The 21,587-nt window shown below is 45.0% G+C and overlaps 3 protein-coding genes and 1 long non-coding RNA gene across 57 annotated transcripts in view; 3 read left to right on the top strand and 1 right to left on the bottom strand.

Annotated features, from left to right (window-relative positions):
- The window catches only part of Mtss1 (MTSS I-BAR domain containing 1), a 142,723-nt gene extending 138,246 nt beyond the window's left edge, over window positions 1-4,477 (top strand). For 11 of the 30 annotated variants that reach the window (XM_011245548.3, XM_011245543.3, XM_011245545.3 and 8 more), the window contains 2 exons: window positions 187-394; window positions 1,521-4,477. In XM_011245548.3, the coding sequence (XP_011243850.1) occupies window positions 187-394; window positions 1,521-2,281 (969 nt within the window). In that variant the 3' untranslated portion in view covers window positions 2,282-4,477. The remainder of the gene's footprint in view (window positions 1-186; window positions 395-1,520) is intronic. The other 19 variants (XM_030248450.1, XM_006520709.4, XM_006520711.4 and 16 more) reach the window with 6 other exon arrangements.
- Window positions 4,478-6,194: 1,717 nt separating this feature from the next.
- Window positions 6,195-11,910, bottom strand: Ndufb9 (NADH:ubiquinone oxidoreductase subunit B9). 2 transcript variants are annotated; one of them, NM_023172.4, is made up of 4 exons: window positions 11,773-11,910; window positions 9,251-9,443; window positions 8,246-8,359; window positions 6,195-6,436 (listed from the first exon to the last, which is right to left on the bottom strand). In NM_023172.4, the coding sequence occupies exons 1-4, from the start codon at window positions 11,871-11,873 to the stop codon at window positions 6,305-6,307; spliced, it is 540 nt and encodes a 179-aa protein (NP_075661.1). In that variant the 5' UTR covers window positions 11,874-11,910; the 3' UTR covers window positions 6,195-6,304. The 2 variants fall into 2 exon arrangements, with proteins under 2 accessions (NP_075661.1, NP_001351737.1); NM_001364808.1 differs by having other exon boundaries at window positions 11,888-11,910.
- A 44-nt stretch (window positions 11,911-11,954) lies between these two features.
- The window catches only part of Tatdn1 (TatD DNase domain containing 1), a 43,604-nt gene continuing 33,971 nt past the window's right edge, over window positions 11,955-21,587 (top strand). For 6 of the 24 annotated variants that reach the window (NM_175151.5, NM_001368630.1, NM_001368634.1 and 3 more), the window contains exons 1-3: window positions 11,973-12,032; window positions 16,962-17,027; window positions 19,226-19,275. In NM_175151.5, the coding sequence (NP_780360.1) occupies window positions 12,011-12,032; window positions 16,962-17,027; window positions 19,226-19,275 (138 nt within the window). In that variant the 5' untranslated portion in view covers window positions 11,973-12,010. Of the gene's footprint in view, window positions 12,429-16,961; window positions 17,168-19,225; window positions 19,276-21,587 lie in introns of all 24 variants that reach the window. The other 18 variants (XR_003951437.1, XR_384043.4, XR_384041.3 and 15 more) reach the window with 11 other exon arrangements.
- Gm36559 lies at window positions 12,435-16,039 on the top strand. Its single transcript, XR_875364.2, has 2 exons — window positions 12,435-14,799; window positions 14,901-16,039. It is a non-coding gene; the product is annotated as a predicted gene, 36559 (long non-coding RNA).

The raw sequence follows: 21,587 nt of genomic DNA, 5'->3' as shown, positions 1-21,587 counted from the left end.
CCCTCGTGTAGTAGTAAGGGACATAGAACTCTAGTTCCTGCATGAGAACTATGCAGGTCTAAGTAGCCACTACAGACACTGATGATGCTCACAGGACTGACCTGGGGTCCCACCTAAAGCTGTGGGTATGGTGGCTCTGGTCTCTTGAGTTTACATTCCCTGGTGTGTCTGTCCTCCATCCTGCAGCCTGGTGAGGAGATGGCGGCCTGTGAGGAACTGACACTCGCCCTGTCCCGGGGCCTCCAGCTGGACGTGCAGAGGAGCAGCCGGGACTCACTACAGTGCTCCAGCGGCTACAGCACCCAGACCACCACCCCGTGCTGCTCTGAGGATACCATCCCCTCCCAAGGTACGAGGCGCCCAGCTTGCCGTCCGGCTTTCCGGGCGGGTCCAGGTGAGGAGGCAGCGAGCCGGCGGCTGTTCTAACCATAGCCTAACCCCTGGCTACACATGGGATTTGGAATCTGTCGTCTCTGGGTGCTTTGGGGATATTTTGCTCATTTCTCGCCATCCATGCGCAATACTCCCCACCCTGAAATGAGGCCCATGCTCATGTGTGCTTGGCACTGTGTGAGGTGCCTCTTCTTCGTTTTAATCTTCACAATCATACACAGGAGAGATATTCTATCCCCGTTTTACAGATGCGGACACCGAGGCTCAGTAACTTGACCAAGTCCACATAACTCCATGGAATCCAGCCCCTAAGTTCTTAATCTAGTCGGAGGTGGGCACCTCACCTCTCTCCCTCATCACCATACATATGGGCCAGGCAGAGCAGACATCTGACACGAGAGTAGATGTGGGATGGTTGGCTAAAGGCTCTCTGTAACACGTTATTAAAGATCAAGTAAATCTCAAGTAAAGGTCCCACCCCCTCAGGGACAGTCAGTAGTCTGGACCTATCTTTAGTAGTCAGAACCGCAAGGGTACTACTGGTGTCTAGAAGCCAAGAGGCTGGGGGTTTTCTAACCCCCCTCTGAAACACTAGCCCTCCAGACCTCACCCAAACAAAGAATTACCTAGCCTCAAGCCTCCAATTCAGTTGGCACGCTGTTCAGAAATCTGGTCCCTCGATGCTTACTCTAAGCATCCCTCCCTTGTTGCCCTGAGATATGTACAGAGCCATTTGACAGCAGGCGTGAGCACAGAGCCATTTATATTTGGTTTTCAGGAGCTCCATCCCTTGCTAGCCCTCACTTGGGCTGTTAGCTGTTATCATGGAGATGGTAAAGCCAACACTGTTCTGAGAGAGAGAGCTTTCTCATGGCTAATTGTGGACCAGATGACCGGACAAATTTGTGTCCTTTGATCCGACCTCCCAGAGATCGTTGTCACAGCTCAGTGCTCTGGGGTTCTTTTCCCCCACCTCACAGTTCTCTGTTGTGGATGCCCAGGATACATTAGTGAACAGAGCAAAGGGCTCCTATAAGGGAACTGGTACTGAGGCAGTGGGCATCGGGGCAGGGGAGGGTGAGGCCATGTGTACTCTGCCTGGTGTGATTCTCATCTTCCTACCACAGCATGGGAAAAGAAGAGCTGTGGCCCTGGACCTGGACCATCTAATCGGATCCTATCCTCAGTTTCAGATTACGATTATTTCTCTGTAAGTGGCGACCAGGAGGCAGAGCAGCAAGAATTCGACAAGTCCTCCACCATTCCAAGGAACAGTGACATCAGCCAGTCTTACAGGCGGATGTTCCAAGCCAAGCGTCCAGCCTCAACGGCTGGCCTACCCACCACTCTCGGACCTGCTATGGTCACACCAGGGGTGGCGACCATCCGACGGACCCCTTCCACCAAGCCTTCTGTCCGCCGGGGGACCATCGGAGCTGGTCCTATTCCCATCAAGACACCAGTGATCCCTGTCAAAACCCCAACTGTCCCAGACCTCCCTGGGGTTTTGCCATCCCCTCCAGATGGGCCAGAGGAGCGGGGTGAGCACAGCCCCGAGTCTCCATCTGCAGGGGAGGGGCCCCAGGGTGTCAGCAATATACCCTCTTCCTTGTGGAGTGGCCAAGCACCCGTCAACCCTCCACTTCCAGGCCCAAAGCCCAGTATCCCTGAGGAACACAGACAGGCGATTCCAGAGAGCGAGGCTGAAGACCAGGAAAGGGACCCCCCAAGTGCCACTGTCTCCCCAGGCCCGATTCCAGAGAGTGACCCCGCAGACCTGAGCCCCAGAGAAAGTCCTCAGGGAGAAGACATGTTGAACGCCATCCGGAGGGGCGTGAAGCTGAAGAAGACGACCACCAACGATCGCTCAGCACCGCGCTTCTCTTAGGTTCTCCTGGTTCCCAGGAGATGCTGCCAGCGCGAACGAACTCTTTAATTAATAAAGCCTAATTTGTCTTGATCCATTCCAGTCTATAATCAAGCAAACGATTTTGTAGGCAATTCGGAATCCTGCTCTTTTCAAAGTATTCGACATCTTTAGATAAGAATTAAAAGCAACATATGTAATTGACATAACCTTGATCTTTTAATTTGTAAATATTGACGGTTTCTTTCTGCATACTTTAATCTTAGTTTCCCTTTTGATTTTTCTGAAGGTGCCAAATTCCATTTAACTTTTTTACAGGTCTTTGTAAAATTTTAAAAGCATAAAGGGGAGGGGGGTGGGTTGGGATGGGAACCTTGGAGTAATTTCACAAGAGGATTACATACTTAGTTGTTTTTCTTTTTTTTTTCTCCCCTCACGCTTTTGTAGATGCATTGTAGTTGTCTAGTTTAGAAGCAAATTCAAGTTATTTTAATGGATAAACACAACGGATAAGGGGTGAAACCCTCACTCACATATACTGTGTTCTGGAGGAGAAACGCAGGAGTAACAGTTGAGCAGTACGCAGAGAAGGAAACCGGACATGGTGGACTGTGTGGGGATTGGGGGGAGGGCTGGGGGAGGGGCACACTGTCAACATAGCCAATCCTGTTACATTTAAGAGTAGCCTTGTAGGTTGAATTTCCAGTAGCTTCATGGTTAACGCATCTGAATAAGCCATACTAGATTGCAGTGTTTGTTTCTGTAAGGTTTTTAAGGACTTCCTTTCTCCCGGCATTCCTCTTGACCGCACACACAGCATCCACACCCGGTCCTGCGCATGCTGCTGCCATGGGTAGACATAGTCCCTTCTTTACTTTCTCGTCTCTTATACTCACTTCCACTGAATCCAAATACATCCAAAGGGGTAAGGCAATTCAGAAAACGTGCAAACATTTTAAAATGATAGCAGGGAATTCTTAGATATAGAAAATGCCTTTTACTTAACTGTGCCCAGCAGGCTGGGTGCGTTGAAAAGCCCAGATATTTTGAAGAAAAAAAAAATTCAAACAGATTTATCAAGGGTAACCAGCTTGGAGTCTAGCAATTTTGCCAATGTGCTTACCAATTTGGGGGCTTGTTTTTCTTCCCTTCCTTACATAAGGACAGTTGATTGGCTTCTAAACACCGGAGCAAAGTGGATTTATTTACTGTCAACTGGGAGTCTGACTTCAATTCAGGCAATGTTTTTTCTTCTTTTTCTTTTTTTCTTTAAAAGTGAATTTGTCCTTTCTTTCTTTAAGTGGAAGTTAAATTTGTTAAAATGCCCATCCCTAAAGTCAACAGAGAACTGTAGATTTCAAGAGCTCACATTTAAAGACAGCTGTTCAAAGGGCAAGGCCCTCGGCAGCACAGCAGCTGACAGTACACGCCTGACATTTTGGGCAGGAGACTTGGTGGGTCCCATGTGCTCCGCAGATCTCCCGTTGGCTCTAGCCTCTGATGACGTAATCTTCTACTTTAACACCTCACCACCTCGGATGTGAGAGTACCGTTCCTCTAGTCATTGCTCTATAGATTAACATTTAACACTGCTGTGACTGATTGCTCAAAGGACATTTTATGTTATGGCTTTAAAGCAGAGGCATGATTATTAGAAATGACTTAAGCTCTTTTCTTTGAAAAACAAGCTCCTTTTGCAGACGAAGCAAACAGTAGTGCCTGTGGTTTAGCCCGCCAATCTTGACGACTCAAAGTAGCTGATGCATTGTGCATATGATGCTTGAGATGGTTTTGCAGATGCAGACATCGCTGCAAGGTCATTCTAATAGAGACAAGCGGTATTTTAAACCTTTGAAAGGAATGGATGTAACTGTACGTTGGTACAGCTTTTCACTTGTTTAGTTTTTAAACGTTAGTATAATCTGAATAAAGTTAATATAAACTGTTGCCAAATTCAATGTAGAAAGAATGTGACAAACACCTTGGGTAGTTCTGTTTGTGTTTTTGCATATTGTAAAAGCAGTGTCACAGCTGAAAATGAACCCTTTCTAAAGGTAAATTATTGTGATTTAGTTGCTAGTTTGTATTGAGAGTTGACCTCTCCCTGTGCAGTTTTTGTTTGGAACTTGTATAGATAACAGCGTGTAATGTGTCCCCTTCTACACTGTAACAGTTGCTTCTGCCTACCTTATAAATAAAGAATCACTAAGAAAAAGAGTTCTCAGGTCTCCTTCAGATTGTTAGAGCATGGACAGAGCCTCAAACTAAGCTTAGAAAACGTCCGGGGAGTTATGTTTGTGGCAGTTACAAGATTTAAGGGCTAGAGTTGCCTAATAAACAGTTCCAGTGAGTTAACAGAATCTAAAAGCAACTAGTTTTTACTGGTACTTAAGAATACTTTACTTTGGGCTGGTGAGATGGCTCAGCAGATAAGAGTACTGACTGTTCTTCAGAAGGTCCTGAGTTCAAATCCCAGCAACCACATAGTGGCTCACAACTACCCGTAATGAGACCTGGTGCCCTCTTCTGGTGTGTCTGAAGACAGCCGCAGTGACTTATGTATAACAAATCTCTGGGTCAGAGCAAGCAGGGACTGAGTGAGCGGAGTTGACCAGAATGAGCAGAGGTCCTAAAAAGTTCAATTCCCAACAAAAACATGAAGGTTCACAACCATCTGTACAGCTACAGTGTACTCACAGACATAAAATAAATCTTAAAACAAGGAATGCTTTCCTTTCTTGTTTAAGAGTTTCACCTCTGCAGCCCTGGCTTATCTGGAACTCTGCAGACGAGGGTGGCCCTGAACTCAAGAGATCAAGGGCTGAGTTCCAGGTGTGCACTTTTAAAAACTACCTGGCATGAGTGTGCAAAGGCGTGGAAAGGCCTATGGGCAGTCTGGGCAGCAGTTCTCTCCACACACGGCTCCTGGGGACAGACCAGGCTTGACTGCTAGCCTTCCCTGCTCTACCTTTGTAAAAATGAACGTGGGATACTTACAAAGGTCTGCTATATCCTTACCCTTGACTGCTCGGCAGAGAGGCACAGCTGGGTCCTTGCATCCCAAATTGTCCCACATTGGACTCTTGAACCCCAACTGGCAAACTTCCACTCTCTTCCAGAAGGCACTGGGCCTATGCCTGCTCTGAGCTGCTTCAGAGTTGCTTTTTTCATAAGGACTAAATCCTATTAGCAAAGCCTTTAGGGAATGAAGAAGGCAGCATGGAGCGGCAGCATCCTGCACTCCTACAATGTGAGGGGCACTGAGAAACCACCTGCATCTGTGGCTTTTTCTTTTCTAAAAGAATTATTTATTTAATGTATATGAGCACACTGTAGCTGGAGACACCCCAGAAGAGGGCATCCGATCCCATTGCAGATGGTTGTGAGCCACCATGTGGTTGTTTGGAACTGAACTCAGGACCTTTGGAAGGGCAATCAGTACTCTTAACCGCTGAGCCATCTCTCCAGCCCTCTTTTTCTTTCTTTTAAAGCCCTCCGTATTTCTCTTCTGTTTATTCCTTCCCTTTACTAGTTAAGCCTTCATCTTAAGCCTTTACTCAGTTGTGGGCTGGAGAGATGGATCAGTGGATAAAGCACTTAGGAGGACCTAGGTCTGGAGCCCCATCACTCGTGCAGCTGGGCACAGCAGTGCACTAGAGACCTCATCTTAAAGATGGAAGGTGAGGAGTGCCACCCACACGGTTCTCTGCCCTGCATGAGTGTGTCCATGTGCACAAGTGTGCTTGAGTGTACATGCACAAAGATGAAAGCCAACCTGGCCCTAACACTCGAACACAGGTTAGCTCTGTGAAGTTTTTCCTTACAGAGCACATGTGCTATCAATATAATTCTACAGGCACCTTAAAATAACTGGCATACATGGTAAAAACCAAACCACACCACATTGTAGGCAAATACTGGTGCCACAGTAACCTTGGAAGAACACTTCAGGCACAGCCAACGTGTCTAGTTCCTTTTATTAGGGCAAGTGTGAGCGTGCTCTGAAACTCTCACTTGCAAGCATGAACAGTGAGGGGCCTGCCTCTATGTGGGCCGTTCCCGAGGTCTGGTCACAATATGCCACCACAGTGGGGGCAAGTCACCTTCCCTTCTGGCAGGAGGCAAAGCTTCAGTCATAATACCATCAGGTGATGTTTCCTCCTGCAGCTGCTTAACCTAGAAGGGGACAAGGAAGGGACAATTACAGAAGGACTCTCACAGTAAGACCCATGTGCACGGTCAGACGGTGGGCTATGTCTCCCTCCACCCGGAATCAGCATCAAGAAGAGGTTATTTCATATAAACCTGCACTGTTTCTATGCCTGAGTCTACCAATCACAACAAAGAGTCTCCCTGCCTTGCCTTCCCAGTGGTGTCATCCCTGGTGAGCCAGGTGGCTGTTCTCACTTGTTCTCTTAGCAAGGCAAAGCTGCGTACTCTCCTGTCACCTACTCCTTCAGCAAAGCCAGTAGTCTGCCTGAGTCTGTTTGTCATGGTCTCCCATGGTCCCCAAGAAAACACTCCTGTCTAATCACTCTCCCAAAGCATTAAGAAGCCCAGCTCAGATGTATTAGTGATGCAAATTAACAAGTTCCCAGGGAGCAGCCAGGACAAGAATTCAGGTGAAGTCACATGAAAAGTAGGCTCCGCCCTGCCGGATGTTGCCCAACAGGATTCTCAACATCACTGTCCTAATGGGACTGGACCTAGAAGTAAGAGCTCATCTACACACAGCACTGGATAACATCCAGGAGCTGAAAGCAAAGAGAGAAGCGGGGAACTCAGGAGAGGCCCTCAGTGGTCACTGGCAGAACAAACCTGCGGCTGACCATGAAAATATATTCTAAGCCTCAATATGCTCTAATACTTCTTACAAAACATGATGTCCCTTGGCCACAGAGGCCTTTCTACTCCACCTTGGCCTGGCTCTGGAGTTCTCTTACTTGGCTGGAGAAACGGCTCAGTGGGCAAACTGGACCGGAAAGGTCAGTATAGCTAAGGAGAAAATACTAGAACAAACCAATGTCTACTGCACCAATTGCCCAGTGTCAGATGGGCCATCACTGTCACTTGGCAAGCCTACTTTTCCATGTGCTCCCCACCCGCCATACCCACTCCCGTGCTGTCCTCAGGATACTGAGAAAGCAGAAGCTGTTACAGAGAAGCCTCCCTTTCACCTGAATGCAGCTACACACACGTGTCTACAACAGAGGAAAGAGCCTTTTTAGTTTCCTCTCAAGGATCTCAGTCGTTTCCACAGTTTTAAATATAACTGAAAACATGACAGACTTCCATTTCTAGACCCGATTCCTACACTCCAAAGTTGCCAAGTGGAATGTTTCCTTCACAGACGCCAGAGTCCCAAGCTTCACCCTTCCGAATGTTTGATAATCCCTGACACCCGGGACTTCTCTCCACCTTACACCAGTCTTGCCTACCTGGACACCAGCCCTGAACTGCAGAACCTGGAAACCACTGGTTTCTCATGTTCCTGACCCCATTCCCCACAGCCAGTGAAGATCCCTCCAGGGGACGTTCTGCCTGTCCATGTCCCTTCCACAGCTACTGTAGCACTCTGTGGGCCACACAACTTTTTCACTGAAACTACCACACAAACCCTAAACTGGGCTCCTGATTCCTCCTAGCTTCTCCAACATAGCACCCACACTATGACAAGAGCTGCTTAAAGCCCAACTCTGACTATCCTAAGCTGAATGAAGAATGCCTAGGCTCTGGGGTAGGAAAAGGGCAAGGAATTTTATAGAAGAGGAAGAGGAGGTGGAGGTGAGAGATCAGAGAGGTTCAAAGCGCACTAGAGACAACATATCTGGAAGATGGCCAATGTGAAATTGAACACAGTGAGAAACTAAAAGTCTAGCTAAGAAGCCAGCATGACCATCATGGCTGGACTCCATGCCCACAGAGGTAAACTCCATCCACATGCTGACCAAGCAAAACGCTATGGTGCACTGTCGAAAGACGCACCTCCCGATCCCAGCTCTCCATCCTCAGCTTCTTCCACTGCTCTCTCTTGGAAAAGTAATCAGGATACATTGCTTTCTCAGAGGGATGCCAGTAATCTAAGCACCATTCTGGAACCTGCCAAAAGAGAAAAGCATGTGTGATTCCAATGGGTAACTAGAAATGCCGTGGACAAGGCCTGCTCAGGGGACAGAAGACAAAACTCAAGGGGCTGCTGTCAGTCATCAGCTGGTTCAGTTGGTCAAGTGCTTACCACTCAACCATGGAAACCTGAGTATGGAGTTGCCGGCACCCATGCAAATGCAGGCGTGGTGATAAGCACCTGTAATCCCAGTGATGGGCAAGACTGGTGAAAGGATCCCTGGAGCTTACTGGCCACCCAGCCTAGCCAAAAGAAAAAAAAGAGAGTCTCCAGGTTCAGCAGAGACCTCATCTCAAGAAATAAAGAACAACCAAGTTAGAGCCCTACAAATGGCCTTGGCTTCTACCAGTATACCCACCAACACCAATACATACATATATCACACACCACATATACGTATACATTAGTGTGTGTGTATGTAAAAGTTATTATTGGACCATTTCTGATTGTAAGCAATGAATAGCTGAGGGCAAGCAGAAACCAGAGATAAGAGAGAACGCCTTAAAGAGCTATGTGGCTGAAACATTAAAGGTGTCCAAGAGAGCTGGCGTCCCTCCTCTCTGGCTCACATCTACTAAACACCAAGGGTTATGGAAACATTACCTGAGTCTCTCAGCAATGCTCAGTACCAATCCAAACTGGCTAACTTGAAGTTCCCCAAATGAGCTATGTACCAAATACTTTAAGCATTGTGCTTTGCCAAAAGTACACTGCCAAACCTTAGAGCTGAATTTATGAAAAGAAGAGAGGAAAAAGTTCAGCGGTCAGGGAAAAATCTGGCCACGGCTCAAATGGCACATGGTATATAAGGCAGAGGTGTGGGCCTGGGGACAAGGCTGGAGTCCTGCCAGGTACCCTTCACCTACCTTGTAGCACTCATATCTCTCGAAGGAAGTGCCCCCCGGAGAGTCTGGGAAGATATACGGCTGAGGATGCTGATTCTGCCAGAATTCTTCTTCTGCCTCCCTCAGCAGCTGGGTAGCCCTCATCATATCCTTCTCATTCTTATGTTCTTCAAACCGGGCTCTCATCAAGCAAGCAAAGTACCGGTACTTGTCCCTTAAATCGAAATGAGTGTGGACATCAGAACCGTTATCTACTTGAGTGGGCAGCACTTATCAATGCATGCCAGATGAGCACCTTTCTGGCACCTCATCAACTTCAGGCCGCCGTGAGCTCTTCCTCCGTGGCCCTCGGAACAGCAACAGATGCTGAACTAGTACAGCCGGGCCACTTCCCCATCATCAGTAACAGCACGGTGCATTAAGTGCAATCCTCTCTCCTCTAAGGATTTCGACAGGAAAGGAAAAGGTGACAACCTTTGCAGGTTCATTCGATAGGCACTCATTGGCGACTACCACAGGTCCTCTCATCTTCTGCTAGATCACCCGTGCCATCTCCAGGATTTGGCACAGCATCTAGCAAAAGATGGGAAGACCCGTGTCGCTGTCAGACAAGACCCAAGAAAACAAAACAAAATACCCATCCAGACCACCAAGTCATGAGAGGGAGCCTCTCTAGACTACTGCTAAACGAGCTGTATAGTCTGGGAGAGTTACTTAATGGAAAGGCTGACATACACATTTCAAGAGCATATATACAAAAGTACACTTCACAAAGTGGTTGGCAGGTTTCAAGTTCTCAGTGATACAACAGTCATTACACCAAAAAAAAAAAAAAAAAATTTACAAAAAGCAGTGTCCAATAAGGTCCAATGTATGAGGATGTGTGTTAGAGGCAGAAGGGGAACTAGGGAACCCTTGAGGTCACCTAGACAGCTGAATTGCTAGTAATGTCATTAGCTGGAAATTTGAGAATATAATCAGCATGAGGAATTAAAAAAAAAAAAAGCTTGGTTTTAAAGAATTTGGATAAACTCAGTTTAGTAGATAGCAGATGACCTCATAGACAACTAGAAATACAGCTAATTCAAGCACCAACACTGAGGACATCCTAAGGAGACACAGTGCCTAAGACAGAGCCTTAGGCGGAACCAGTGAATGTCCTAGAAGACAAATGAGGGCTAGGGGGATGTGGCTCAGTAGGTAAAGTACCATGCAAGCATTAGGACCGAGTTTGGAGTCCTAAAACCCACGTAAAGCTAGACATGGGAGCACACATCAGTGGTCCCAGCACCCCTCCTCAGGACGACAGGATGTGACAGATGCCCACAAGTTTACAGGCCAGCTGGCCTAGCATGCCAGCAGTGCTGTCCCAACAAGGAGGAAGGCAAGGTTGTCACACAGGTGATATCAACACGGGTTTTTTTGTTTGTTTTGTTTTAAGGGAACTGATGCGGACAAGGACTAAGAAAAGATGTCAGCTTTCAAATCTGTTAGTGCTGTCATAGTAGCTAGTTTGATTATTCCCTCCATGAATATGAGCCCTAATATCTCCAACTGTACTATAACACTGTCTGGATTCTTGAAGTCTTAACTTCTTCAGTAACACTGTTCCTTCTGAGTTTCCCCGTCACGTTCCCCGTTAATCCATGGGATTGCAGCTCAAAATCAAGGGTTAACTGTCATTTATTTGCCATCCAGAATGGACGCTGAATTGCAAATTCTGTTAAATAAATAAGAAAAACTTAGGAAAGAAGCTAGCAACTGTTCAGCATTGTACACTGCACCAGCCTGCATAACAAAGAGATGTAACCACAAACTTGTATCCTAGGATTCCAGGGTTACCCTCTGCAGGTCTTACAGGGTTACTTGATTTTCCATCTTTTTCTTGGAAGTCCTCCTTGTGGGATTAGGTTTTAGGGTAAGAGTGTAGCGGTATGGGACTTACACATCTTCGGTTGTCACTGCCCCTTGCATTTCTTTTAGGTCATGAAAGTCTACACGTTTTAACACTATATTGTTGTTTGTTTGTTTGTAAGAAGGGTATTTTTTTTTTTTTGGCCTAGCCTCAAACTCATAATGTAATGGAGAATATCTGTCTCCCCCAACATATGCCACCGTATGAGACTTAACGAGAAGACTAGTAACAATGGTTAAAGAAATAAAATGACGTAGGAGGTGGAATAGAATGAGCCTGCTTATCTGTAAAATCAGGCTAAAATAATCACTAATATCTGAGTTACTCTGCAAACTAAAGATAATGGACAAATTACTGTTAAGGTTAGGGACGACAGAGTCATAAAAACGTTAGCTTTAGATCCATGACAATGACAGTCCTAGGTACTTTTTATTTCTTCATGCAACTTTCTACGCTGGGTCCTGGTTGCGCCCCACACAATCATCTCCGCCAGATCAAGCAGAGAGGACTGCATCGGGACCCGGGTTCAAGGGCGGGCTCCCTTCACTGTGTCCCCCAAGTCCTTGATCAGCCTGGCCCACGGGGCCCCTCGGCTTCCGTCCCCGAGCCCCGGGTCCCCTCTCCCCACCTGTGGATACACCATGACTCGAGGTGGCGCAGCGCGCGCTTATACAGCCGCAGCACCTTCTGCTGGTGGGTCAGGTAGGCCGGGGGAGCGCAGAACGCCATAGCGTCCGGCTCACCTTCAGCGGCCGCCGCGGGGGCTGCCGGGAACCCGGAAGCGGGCGGTTGTGAGGCGGAACCGGAAGGACGAGCGTGCTCTGAGCCACTTCCGCTTTTCCCTGGGAGGAGCCTGCCGCGCCGTCATGAGTCTCTTCAAGTTCGTGGGTAAGGGCAGGTTTGTCTTGGTCGTGAGCCTCGCTGACAGTCCCGGGTCCCCTTTTCGCGGCATGGCCTTTCCAGGGCACGGAAGATGCCCGGAGGCCTCGCGTGCTGGCAATGACTGATCTGGTTCTTGCTGGAGGATGGTTTCCCTAGTGCATGTTCATTTATGAGCATTCCCGGGCAATGAATCATTGTGACTTGTGCTTTTTTTGTGTGTGTTTAATTCAACTGGAAAGAGAGGAATAGGTGTGGGGTGTGCTTCAGCCGTAGACTGATCGCCTAGCATGGGCTAGTCCCCGAGTCCTCCCATCTCTCAAAAAGCACCGCCCCCCAAGCCAATCACTTTTCTTCTGTCTTTCGTGAACTCTTCTACATGGCCGGCCTGACAGTCCCTCCAAGGTACCGGTTCACTCAGTCATCCCTTCATACCACAGACAACTCTGGGAGGCTTGACATTGAGTCCCGGGAATGTGGCCAAGTCCTGCTCACAGGCCATCTAGACATAAACGGGAGTCCTCAGACGGGAGGGGGTGGCAAATTGTGTCGCCTCGCAAGTTCCACGATCCATCCGACAGCTGGAGAGTGCGGCAAGGATTCAAAATGGGGGACATTGTAAGAGTCAGGGTTGGAAGGATAACTTGGAACCCTAAAGTCTCGATTACTTAAATTTCACTTCTATTGGGAGTGGCGTTCCAATGAAGGCTTTTCAGCAAATCTTTGAGTGCCAGTTGTACGGAAAGAGTCTTGCCTTCTGGGATACCGATGTGGGTAGTCTCAGTATGAACCTCGTCGTTGTGGACTTTCCCTGCTATTTAAGGGTGGGAAGTGACAGGGAGGAGGTTACCCTGATAGTCGTTTTGTAGATTTTGTGGCAGATAAGGGGACGAATGTAAGTATTTCAGGTTTTGCAAACAGGGAAAAGAATAGAAAAAGAGAAATGGGATGGTTGTGCATAGCATTTAGCACTGACTGTTCATGCCTGTTGTGGGAAGTGAAGACCCAAAGATGGCAGGTTAAGAAATACCTAGGCCATCTGGATCTAATAGATTAGGTCCATTCGTGAGTTAAAGGACATCCAAATAGAGACATCCTCCGAGCACTCAAAAGTGGAATCAGGAGAGTGGTTAAGGTTATACAGTAAAATCTGAGAGACACCTTAAGCAATATATTTTCCCAAGACACTGTATTTAAATATGGAGTTGTGAGAAATCTAGTCGTGAGTTAGTTTCCACACCAGAGACGTGAGGCCTATGGCCAGTCAAAGCAAACGTGGGGAGAATGTTAGCAGGTTTTTCAAAAACTCTGTGAGAAAGCCTGAAGTGAAGGTTAGGTGTTCTGGGTTCTTGATGTGATGTGCTAGGAAGTGGTATGTCCTGGAGAGGGCACAAGAGCCCTCACTCCTCACCTCATACTGTCTGTCCCTGTTCCTGGTTGTTAAGAGTCTACGCTGGGCGTTTCCAGGTTCGTGGTTGCTTATCCAAAGAACTAAAGAGAAGGGCTCACACAGACTTACAGAATAAGTGAGGAAACCTTATTTTGTGGAGCAATAATATATATTAAAAAGCGGAATGAAGGGTTTTTGTTGTTGTTTTTGAGACGGGGTTGCTCTGTAGTTCTGGCTGTCCTGAACTCACTCTGTAGACCAGGCTGGCCTCGAACACAGAAATCCACCTGCCTCTGCCTCCCAAGTGCTGGGATTAAAGGCGTGCGCCACCATTGCCCAGTTGGAATGAAGGTTTGTTACTTGCAATGTTATAATACAATTTAAAATATATTTAATGTTGTGGATCTGAGAGTGTGGCAGAGAATGCAGTTTTGGGTTTTTTTTTTTCCTTTTTGTCTTATACCTTGTTATTTGAAAGCAGACTTAGTATATAAACAACTCAGTGTGTCCATGCCTCAATAAAGTTTTATGGACATTGAATATTAAACTTAAAAGTTGATTTATTTTAGCCATATGGGAGTGGGTATGTGTGCAGATAGATACCTGGAAAGGCCAGAAGAGGGAGCCAGGTGCCCAGAAGCTCCTAGAGTCACTGGCAATTGGGAGCCATCTGATATGGATACTGGTATGATATGGATACTGATATGGATACTGGAACCAAAGCTGGGCCCTCTGGAAAAGCAACAAATACCCTTAACTGCAGAACCATCTTCCCAGCCCCTGAATTGTTCTTTTTAATAATTTTCACAGGTAGAGGAATATTCTGCTGATTTAAAAGAAAACAATTTAAAATGTTCAACCATTACTAGTATAGGGACTAACAATAGGCAATGAAGCCAAGTAAGGCAGTGCACACCTGTAACTTCAGCACTGCAGGCCAGAGGCAGAGTCTTGTTCTGCATGATGAGGCCCTGTGTCACAGTGACACCTTTAGCAAGACGACAGACAGTGGCGGCAGGAAGGAGTTGACTTCTCTGCTGTGGCATCCTTTTGTGGCTCGTTTAAGTATTTTTGGCACTGACTTGCTGAAGAAACTGGGCTGCTTGTCTGACCTTTCGGATTTGTGTTTTTGCTGAACAGTGGTGCGAGTTCCTTGTTCTCTAGTTATTGAAACTTTATAACCTTGAAATTATATCTCAAGGCTAATAACGTCCAATGCTATTTTAAATCCCTTGTTTACTGTCTCTCCATGTTCCTAAATCACAGGTGACAGTGCCTTGACAAGATTCACTAAGCCCAAACAGTTTGCAGATACTGCTTTCTGTTAGAGGGCAACAGAACAAACGCTTTCCCACTTTGTTTTGAAAAATCAACTCATTGATACTGGTAATTTTTTTTTATTAAAGACAGCTATTTTTAAACATTAATGAAGTGGAGACATTACTGTCCTAAATAGCAGGGTTGCCAGTGTCTGACTCCTCCCTCAGGTCATGGTGACTGCCTGCCAGGGTTACTGTTGCCAGAGGAAATTCTACTCATCCACCAAGAAGACAATGAGGCTCAACAGGGACCAAGAGCCTTCACTAATTACTGGCAGTGGCAAGAATTCTGACTCCAAAGCTCACTTTGTTCCATCTCTGAGTAATTGTAGTCATTTCATGGTATTGTACTTTATGGGCCTTGTTCATGGATAGAACTATTTCCAGTCAATTTATTTGAACTTTTCTTTGGCTCCTCTGTATCGGAGTGCTGAGTTATTGTGGTATTTCCACAGATGTTTCTGGTGGGTGGGCTGATGAGGAAGTGGCTTTTGTCTGAGAGCATTTTCTGTGGGAGACTTGGAGAAGGTCTTAGAGGAAACCGATGTGATTCACGTGGCGTGGAAGGACAGAAGTCTTTTGCCATTCAACTTGGTAAGGTGTACCGTGAAGAGGCTGTCCTTAGTTTATCAAGGGAATGGTGGTTCTCCCTCTGATTTGTCACTTTGTCTGCCACTCAATTAGACATCACTTTAAACACGGGTGCTTCCTTCTACAAACTACATTTACCTTCATTGTTTGGGATTAAAGGTGTGCATTAAGAGAGTGACTGAATTCTAGCCAGAGGGATTGGTGTGTGATAAGGCTAAGCCACCACAGCACAACTAAAAACAGGTTTTTCCAGTAAACAACACAATCTCAGGTCCACAGTGTGATCAAATATCCTGCAACAGCCTAGAATTCTCTCTTCACTATCTCTTGGGTTATCCAAACTCCTGACTAGGTCTCACGGTCTGTCATACTGTTGGGGCAGCACATCCAGACACACAGCATTTGACAAAGTCAGCCCCCAGGAGTAGTTGGTGAATAAGGAAGTAGTTCATCTACATCTCCACTCTCATCACCGTCTCGGTCTTTCTCCACTGCACATGAGCTTTTCCTAGTTTCCAAATGAGACTCAACTTCTGTTGCTCCCTTCACATCCCAGCTTCCAGTACTCCTGAGTGAAGTATCTTCAATGTAAGTCTTGCCTTTGATTACAAATCATCAGGCATTATATTGAATCCAGTATTTTTAACATAAGTGTGTGTCATAATTGATCTGTCCTTTCTAGCTAAACCCTTTCCTGTGCTTCTCCTTAGCAACTACAAAACCTCCAATTTCCTGATGAATTATTCTATTTCATACCCTGGAGGCTTGCTGACTTAGTTACTTTTCTGTTGCTGGGAACAGGCGCCATGACCAAGGCAACTTACAAAAGAAAACAGTTTCAGGGCTCACAGTTCCAAAGAGTAAACCCATGACCATCATGGTGGGAATCGTGGCAGCAGGCTGCTAGATATGGAGGAGTTGGGGGCATCACCCCATGGCAGACAAGTTCTCCCACACTCCTGCCCTTGGGATTGGCTCATACACACACCCCCAGCACCAGTGCTGGCTCCACTGCGCTGCCTCTTCCAAGTAAAGGGTGGTGGCATGGTCTTTTGAAACCTCAAAACCCACTCCATGACATACCTCTCCTACAAAGCCACACCTCCTAATCCCCCAAAACAATTCCACCACCTGACCCTATAGGGGCCATTCTCATTCAGATCACCACATTGGGTGACTAATCCTGCAACATTCAGTTCTGAATTATTTATTCCTGGGACCCCCTTCTGAGTCAGCTACCAAACTCTGGTAGAACTTTCTGTGTCTCATAATAACAGTAGTTTTATGTTTTCAATATTTTGAGGAATTTATTGACAACTTCATATGTGTATATGATACATTTTAATTTGGTTCCCCAATGAGCTTTCCTATCCCCCTCATTGTCTCCACAATTGCCTATGCATGGGTCTGCCCCATTCCCTTCTGAGTGTTTAAAGACTCACTTCTGCCATGAGTCTTTAGGAGCAGAAATCACATCTTAGTCCTCCCGTGTCCCACAGGTCTATCATGGAGCTGCCAAGAATCAGCCAGCCAATTAATACTGCTAGATTATAGACTATGTGAATGAAAAGCTTGTTTAGAGATATTTTGAGTAAATTTTATTTTAATGATTACCTGTTTCGCTTTTGGTTTCCACAGATATTGGCATCAACCTGACAGATCCTATGTTCAGAGGAATTTATAGGGGGGTGCAGAAGCATCAAGGTGAATGTCTCTTTTACTAAGGCGACGTCTGTGAAGACAACCTCTGCTACAAGATCTTGGAAAGCACAATCCACTCTTAAAGTGAAATCTTAAAGGACTCTGGGCAGCTGAGGGTGAATCTAAAACCCAGCATTCAGAAGGTAGAGGAAGGAGAATAGCAAGTTAGAGGCCAGCCTGGGCTACATAGTGAGAACTTATTTTTAAAAACAAACAAAGCAAAACCCTCATCATCATATGCCAGACAGAACAATCAACTCAGTCAGTCAAGCCCTGTCGGCAAACCATCGTTTTGAACAACAGGCCTGGAACCCAGCGATCACTTCCTATGACCATCAGCTTATCAAGTTCTTAAACTTGATGGCTCAGTGGTTAAGAGGACCTACTGCTCTTACAAAGGTCCTGAGTTTAGTTCCCTGAACCTGCTGACAGTGAGCAGCTCACAGCTGCCTATAACCCCAACTCCAAAGCCTCTGATGCCCTTTTCTGGCTTCTGACAGCATGTGCGTTCATGTTCATATAGCAACGTGTCACACACACACACACGAGATAGAGAGAGAGAGTGAATTAAAAAGTAAAAATAAATCTTTTAGAAAGGAAGAAAATGTTTTCAGCCAAGGACAAAGTGTGGTGTGCTGTTGTCTTCCTGTCTTCCCTACTCTTTCCATCACTATCTACTTAGAGGCCCAGTGTATAGGTGGGACTGGACATTGTACTTCACCAGAAGCAAGTGGTTTGTATTATCATATAAGTTCACTTTCCTCTCCAGTCCTAAGAATCAGCCCAGGAACTGATGTGAGCATAGACAAGTGCTGCCCACTGGGCTGTTGCCTTAGCTGAGAGAGGTGACTAAGCAGGAAATGGTGGTGACGCTGAATTTTAAAGGCAGGATGTCTGCAATAGATGTGTCTGTGCACACTGCCTGGGAACAGTGCCTATGTTCTATGACATGCAAATAGGGAGGGTGAAAGAGTTCCACACCGCAGAGAGCTGAGTCAGCACCTGACCATGCCAGGCTTCTCTAGCTGGCTTTCCTGAACACAGGAGACAAGAAAAACACATGTTTTCACAGGGCTCACTGTAAAACTTACTCTTAGGGATTTTAGGCATTTGAATGCTAGTTTTATGTGTTACTTATACAATAAAGTTAACCGTTGAGTAAGTTGCCTTCTGCTTTCCTTGCCTTTTTAGGGCTTAGATTTCATGCTGTGCTGTGGCATGTATGTATGCATGTGTGTTTATATATATGTTAGGACATAAGTTATGCAGTAGTCAGTTATCACCACTACTGCAGTTTCTAATCTGGCATACTTGCTATGCTCAGTATAAGTTAACTAAGGTGAGTTTTGTCTTTTGAATTCGTTATTTTTATATATTATTTTTATTATATATATGTAAATAGAATTTGAATTTATTTCCATTTACTCTGAAACTGAAGTGTAACATTCATAATGGAGTTTTTATATTTTATTTTGTTGCCCATTATGTTTCTGGCCCTAACAGTGGGTTGGGAGATGGCTCAGTGTAAAGGACTTGCTGTTCAAAGCATGAAGTTCTGAGTGTGGATCCCCAGCACACATTAAAGCTAAGAGCAGCAGCATGAGTCTAACCCCAGTGGATGGCAAGGAAACTGGAGGCTCCCGGGGGCTGGCTGCCAGCCAGTCATCTGACGCAGTGGGCTCCAGGTTCAGTGAGAGCATCAGTTATATAAAGCCACAGTGATAGAAGAACCCCTCCCCCCCCCCCACACACACGGGCACACAGACATACACGGACGGGCACACATGGTCACATACACACACGCACGGACGGATGGACAGATATGGACACACACAGATAGGCACTTACAATTTCATATACAAATACAAGTTTGGATATAAAGCACATCAATTGTAATCATTGAGTTCATCTTTAATTTGGACCTCCTGACTTCTGTCATTTTCTCCTTTTTTGTTCAACAAAGTAAAAGTACAATTAAATTAATTATTAACTATTCAGCTTCTTGCTTTATATTTTTTTAAGGTTTTACAAATCTAGTTTCACTATTTTACAAGTAACTAGCACTGATTAGGCTGTGTTTTAGTACATGATCATTTTTGTGCATTTTTACTTTAAGGAGAGGTAAAAATTATACATGCATAATTATAGATAATATCTCTATATTTACTAGCTTTTCTTAATATGTGACTTTTCTTACACAGATGACTTACAAGATGTAATAGAGAGAGCTATCCAGATTGGTGTTAAAAAGGTAACATCTGAACTTTGTTATTGTTGAATTTCTTTGTTTTTAAAATAAGTGTTAGTTAAAATGCCACACAGTAACAGCGACAGCCACCGGCACACGCTCACTTCTGTCCTGTGTGTAATAGAAATGCATGTTCTGTCACAGATAGGTAGGTTGCACAGTCCTCAGGGATGTCATCAGAAATGTGACAAAGTGTGACAGAAAAAATAAAACTACAACACGTGCTACTCTTAAAGACAGCCTTCCATAAATGTTATAATCTCACTTGGCATGTGTTGGAAATAGTTATCAAACACATGCATGCATTACCAGAGTTAGCTGTGGGTATACCATCAGATAACTAAGAAAACTCCTTAGTTTTAACAGTAATAAAAGGCTTACAAGTTTTTAGAGTTCTAATAAGAAATTGAACATTAACTAGCTTAAGCCAAATTCTTCAAGTAAGTATTTTTTAAAATTGGTTGTAAAAATGGTAGGTAAGCCCACACATCTGAGAAATAAAGTTATATTCTATAGCATATTATCAATTCACTTTGTAGCTATTGCTTCTAAGTTAAACACACTCAGTTCTAAAATGTGATGCTAGTTAAATAAACACTGCGGTCTCTAACCCTATATATTGATTATTCAAAAGTAGTGAGAAAGGATCAAAGTTGCATGAACTTTTAGTCATATGTTCACTCCCTCATGATGAGTCACTTGATCTCATGTTTCTTCTGCAGACACTGAAGGATCAGGCTCCGACCTTCCCCATGTCAGCAGGAGTACTTTCCTCAGTTATAATTGAGTGCACACACACACACACACACATTCTCACACGTAAAGGATAGACAGAATTAATAGGACAGAGGCAGAGTTCACTTGGACTTACTGAGCTCATTACCAGCAGTTATGGTGTATAATTAGAAGTATGATTTTGGCATCATAAACTTGGCTTCTAGCCCCAGCTTCCTCCTTCATAGCTTTGAAACCTGGGGTATTCCAGATCTTGGCTTCTCATCCATAAACTGGATATTTTAGAAGTGTGTGGGAACATCATGGTTCCCATAAAGAAAAAGCTGCTATGGGTAAGCCTTCGTGATGTATGTGATGGCATCCCCACTGCCAGGTCAGGAGACACATGCCGGGAGGGAAGCCCATGAAGGCCTAGCCTTGCCTGCCTTTCTCAGGTTATCTGGACAGGGAGAGAGAATGTAAGTGGATTTGCTTAGAAACTGTTCTACAGCATTGAAGTTCTTATGCGGGTAGCTGGTGTAGTTTTTGAGACTTAGGTAAGGTTAGTAAAGAATAGTTTTCCTGATATCTTAAATTTTTCTTAAATCTTATATTTTATGGGCATTTGAAATTTTAGTTGTGACTGTATATTCCCTGTGTAGACACTCAGTGGCTGGTCACTCTCAGTAGCTGGTCATACTATGTTGCTGTATGACAGTATCTGTTCCTCACACACAATTCCACCTTTGTTTTGTGTGCATTCTCTTTGGTGTGTACCTACAATGAACTATCTTTACTTTAGCTTAGAAATACTTAGAAGTATGTTTTTAAAAAATAATAATCAGTCCTTAAATCACCTTTAGAAAGTACCTTACACAGCACTAGGTTCTTTAATTATGTCTGACAGATTAGTAAAGATGGCATTCTAACCACTGAATGACTCTAATGGCTGTCTGAAGTATGCTGACTTCTCAAGAGCCATGAATTCCTTCATCACGACACTAATGTATCAGCTTTTGTTCTTAGAACCCTCTGCTTTCTTTAGGATTATGGCCGACCCTCTAAAAAGCTTTTTTGTGGGTTTTATGCAATTATATATGTTATTCTAGGAATTAAAGCAGAAATATTGTAAATATCAACTCATTTCAGAAATGATAAACTGTAACATAAACAGTATATTTTAATGAGAAAATACCTATTTTCCAAACAAACCTTAGTGGCAAGGGATTATGTTACATTCTGCCACGTTTCTGAATGACTGAGAAGACCGCTGCATTCCCATGCCTGTTTCCCGGGTCAGTCTGTTGTGACACTGTACATCGGCTAGTGTCTGGCTGACCGCCCTGTACACTTGAGCTTGGATGAAAGTAAAAAGATGAAAAGCCTTTTGGTACCCTTCCAGAGGTAGTTTCACCTCCTAATCAACACGCCAGTTACTGATTTTCATGGTCATTTATTTCAGTGAACAGAATTTTGACTAGGCAGGTCCTTAGCTATTTCTGTTCTATAACATATAAATTGCATCCTCAAGAGACCTAGGCCTTGTCGCTAATAGAGACAAACATGTAAATGCGTGTTATTATGTAACACAGGAATCCTAT

The sequence above is a fragment of the Mus musculus genome, chromosome 15 (genome assembly GCF_000001635.26).
Source record: "Mus musculus strain C57BL/6J chromosome 15, GRCm38.p6 C57BL/6J".
In the NCBI taxonomy this organism is placed as follows: Eukaryota; Metazoa; Chordata; class Mammalia; order Rodentia; family Muridae; genus Mus; species Mus musculus.
This window is presented reverse-complemented; position numbering and strand designations above follow the sequence as displayed.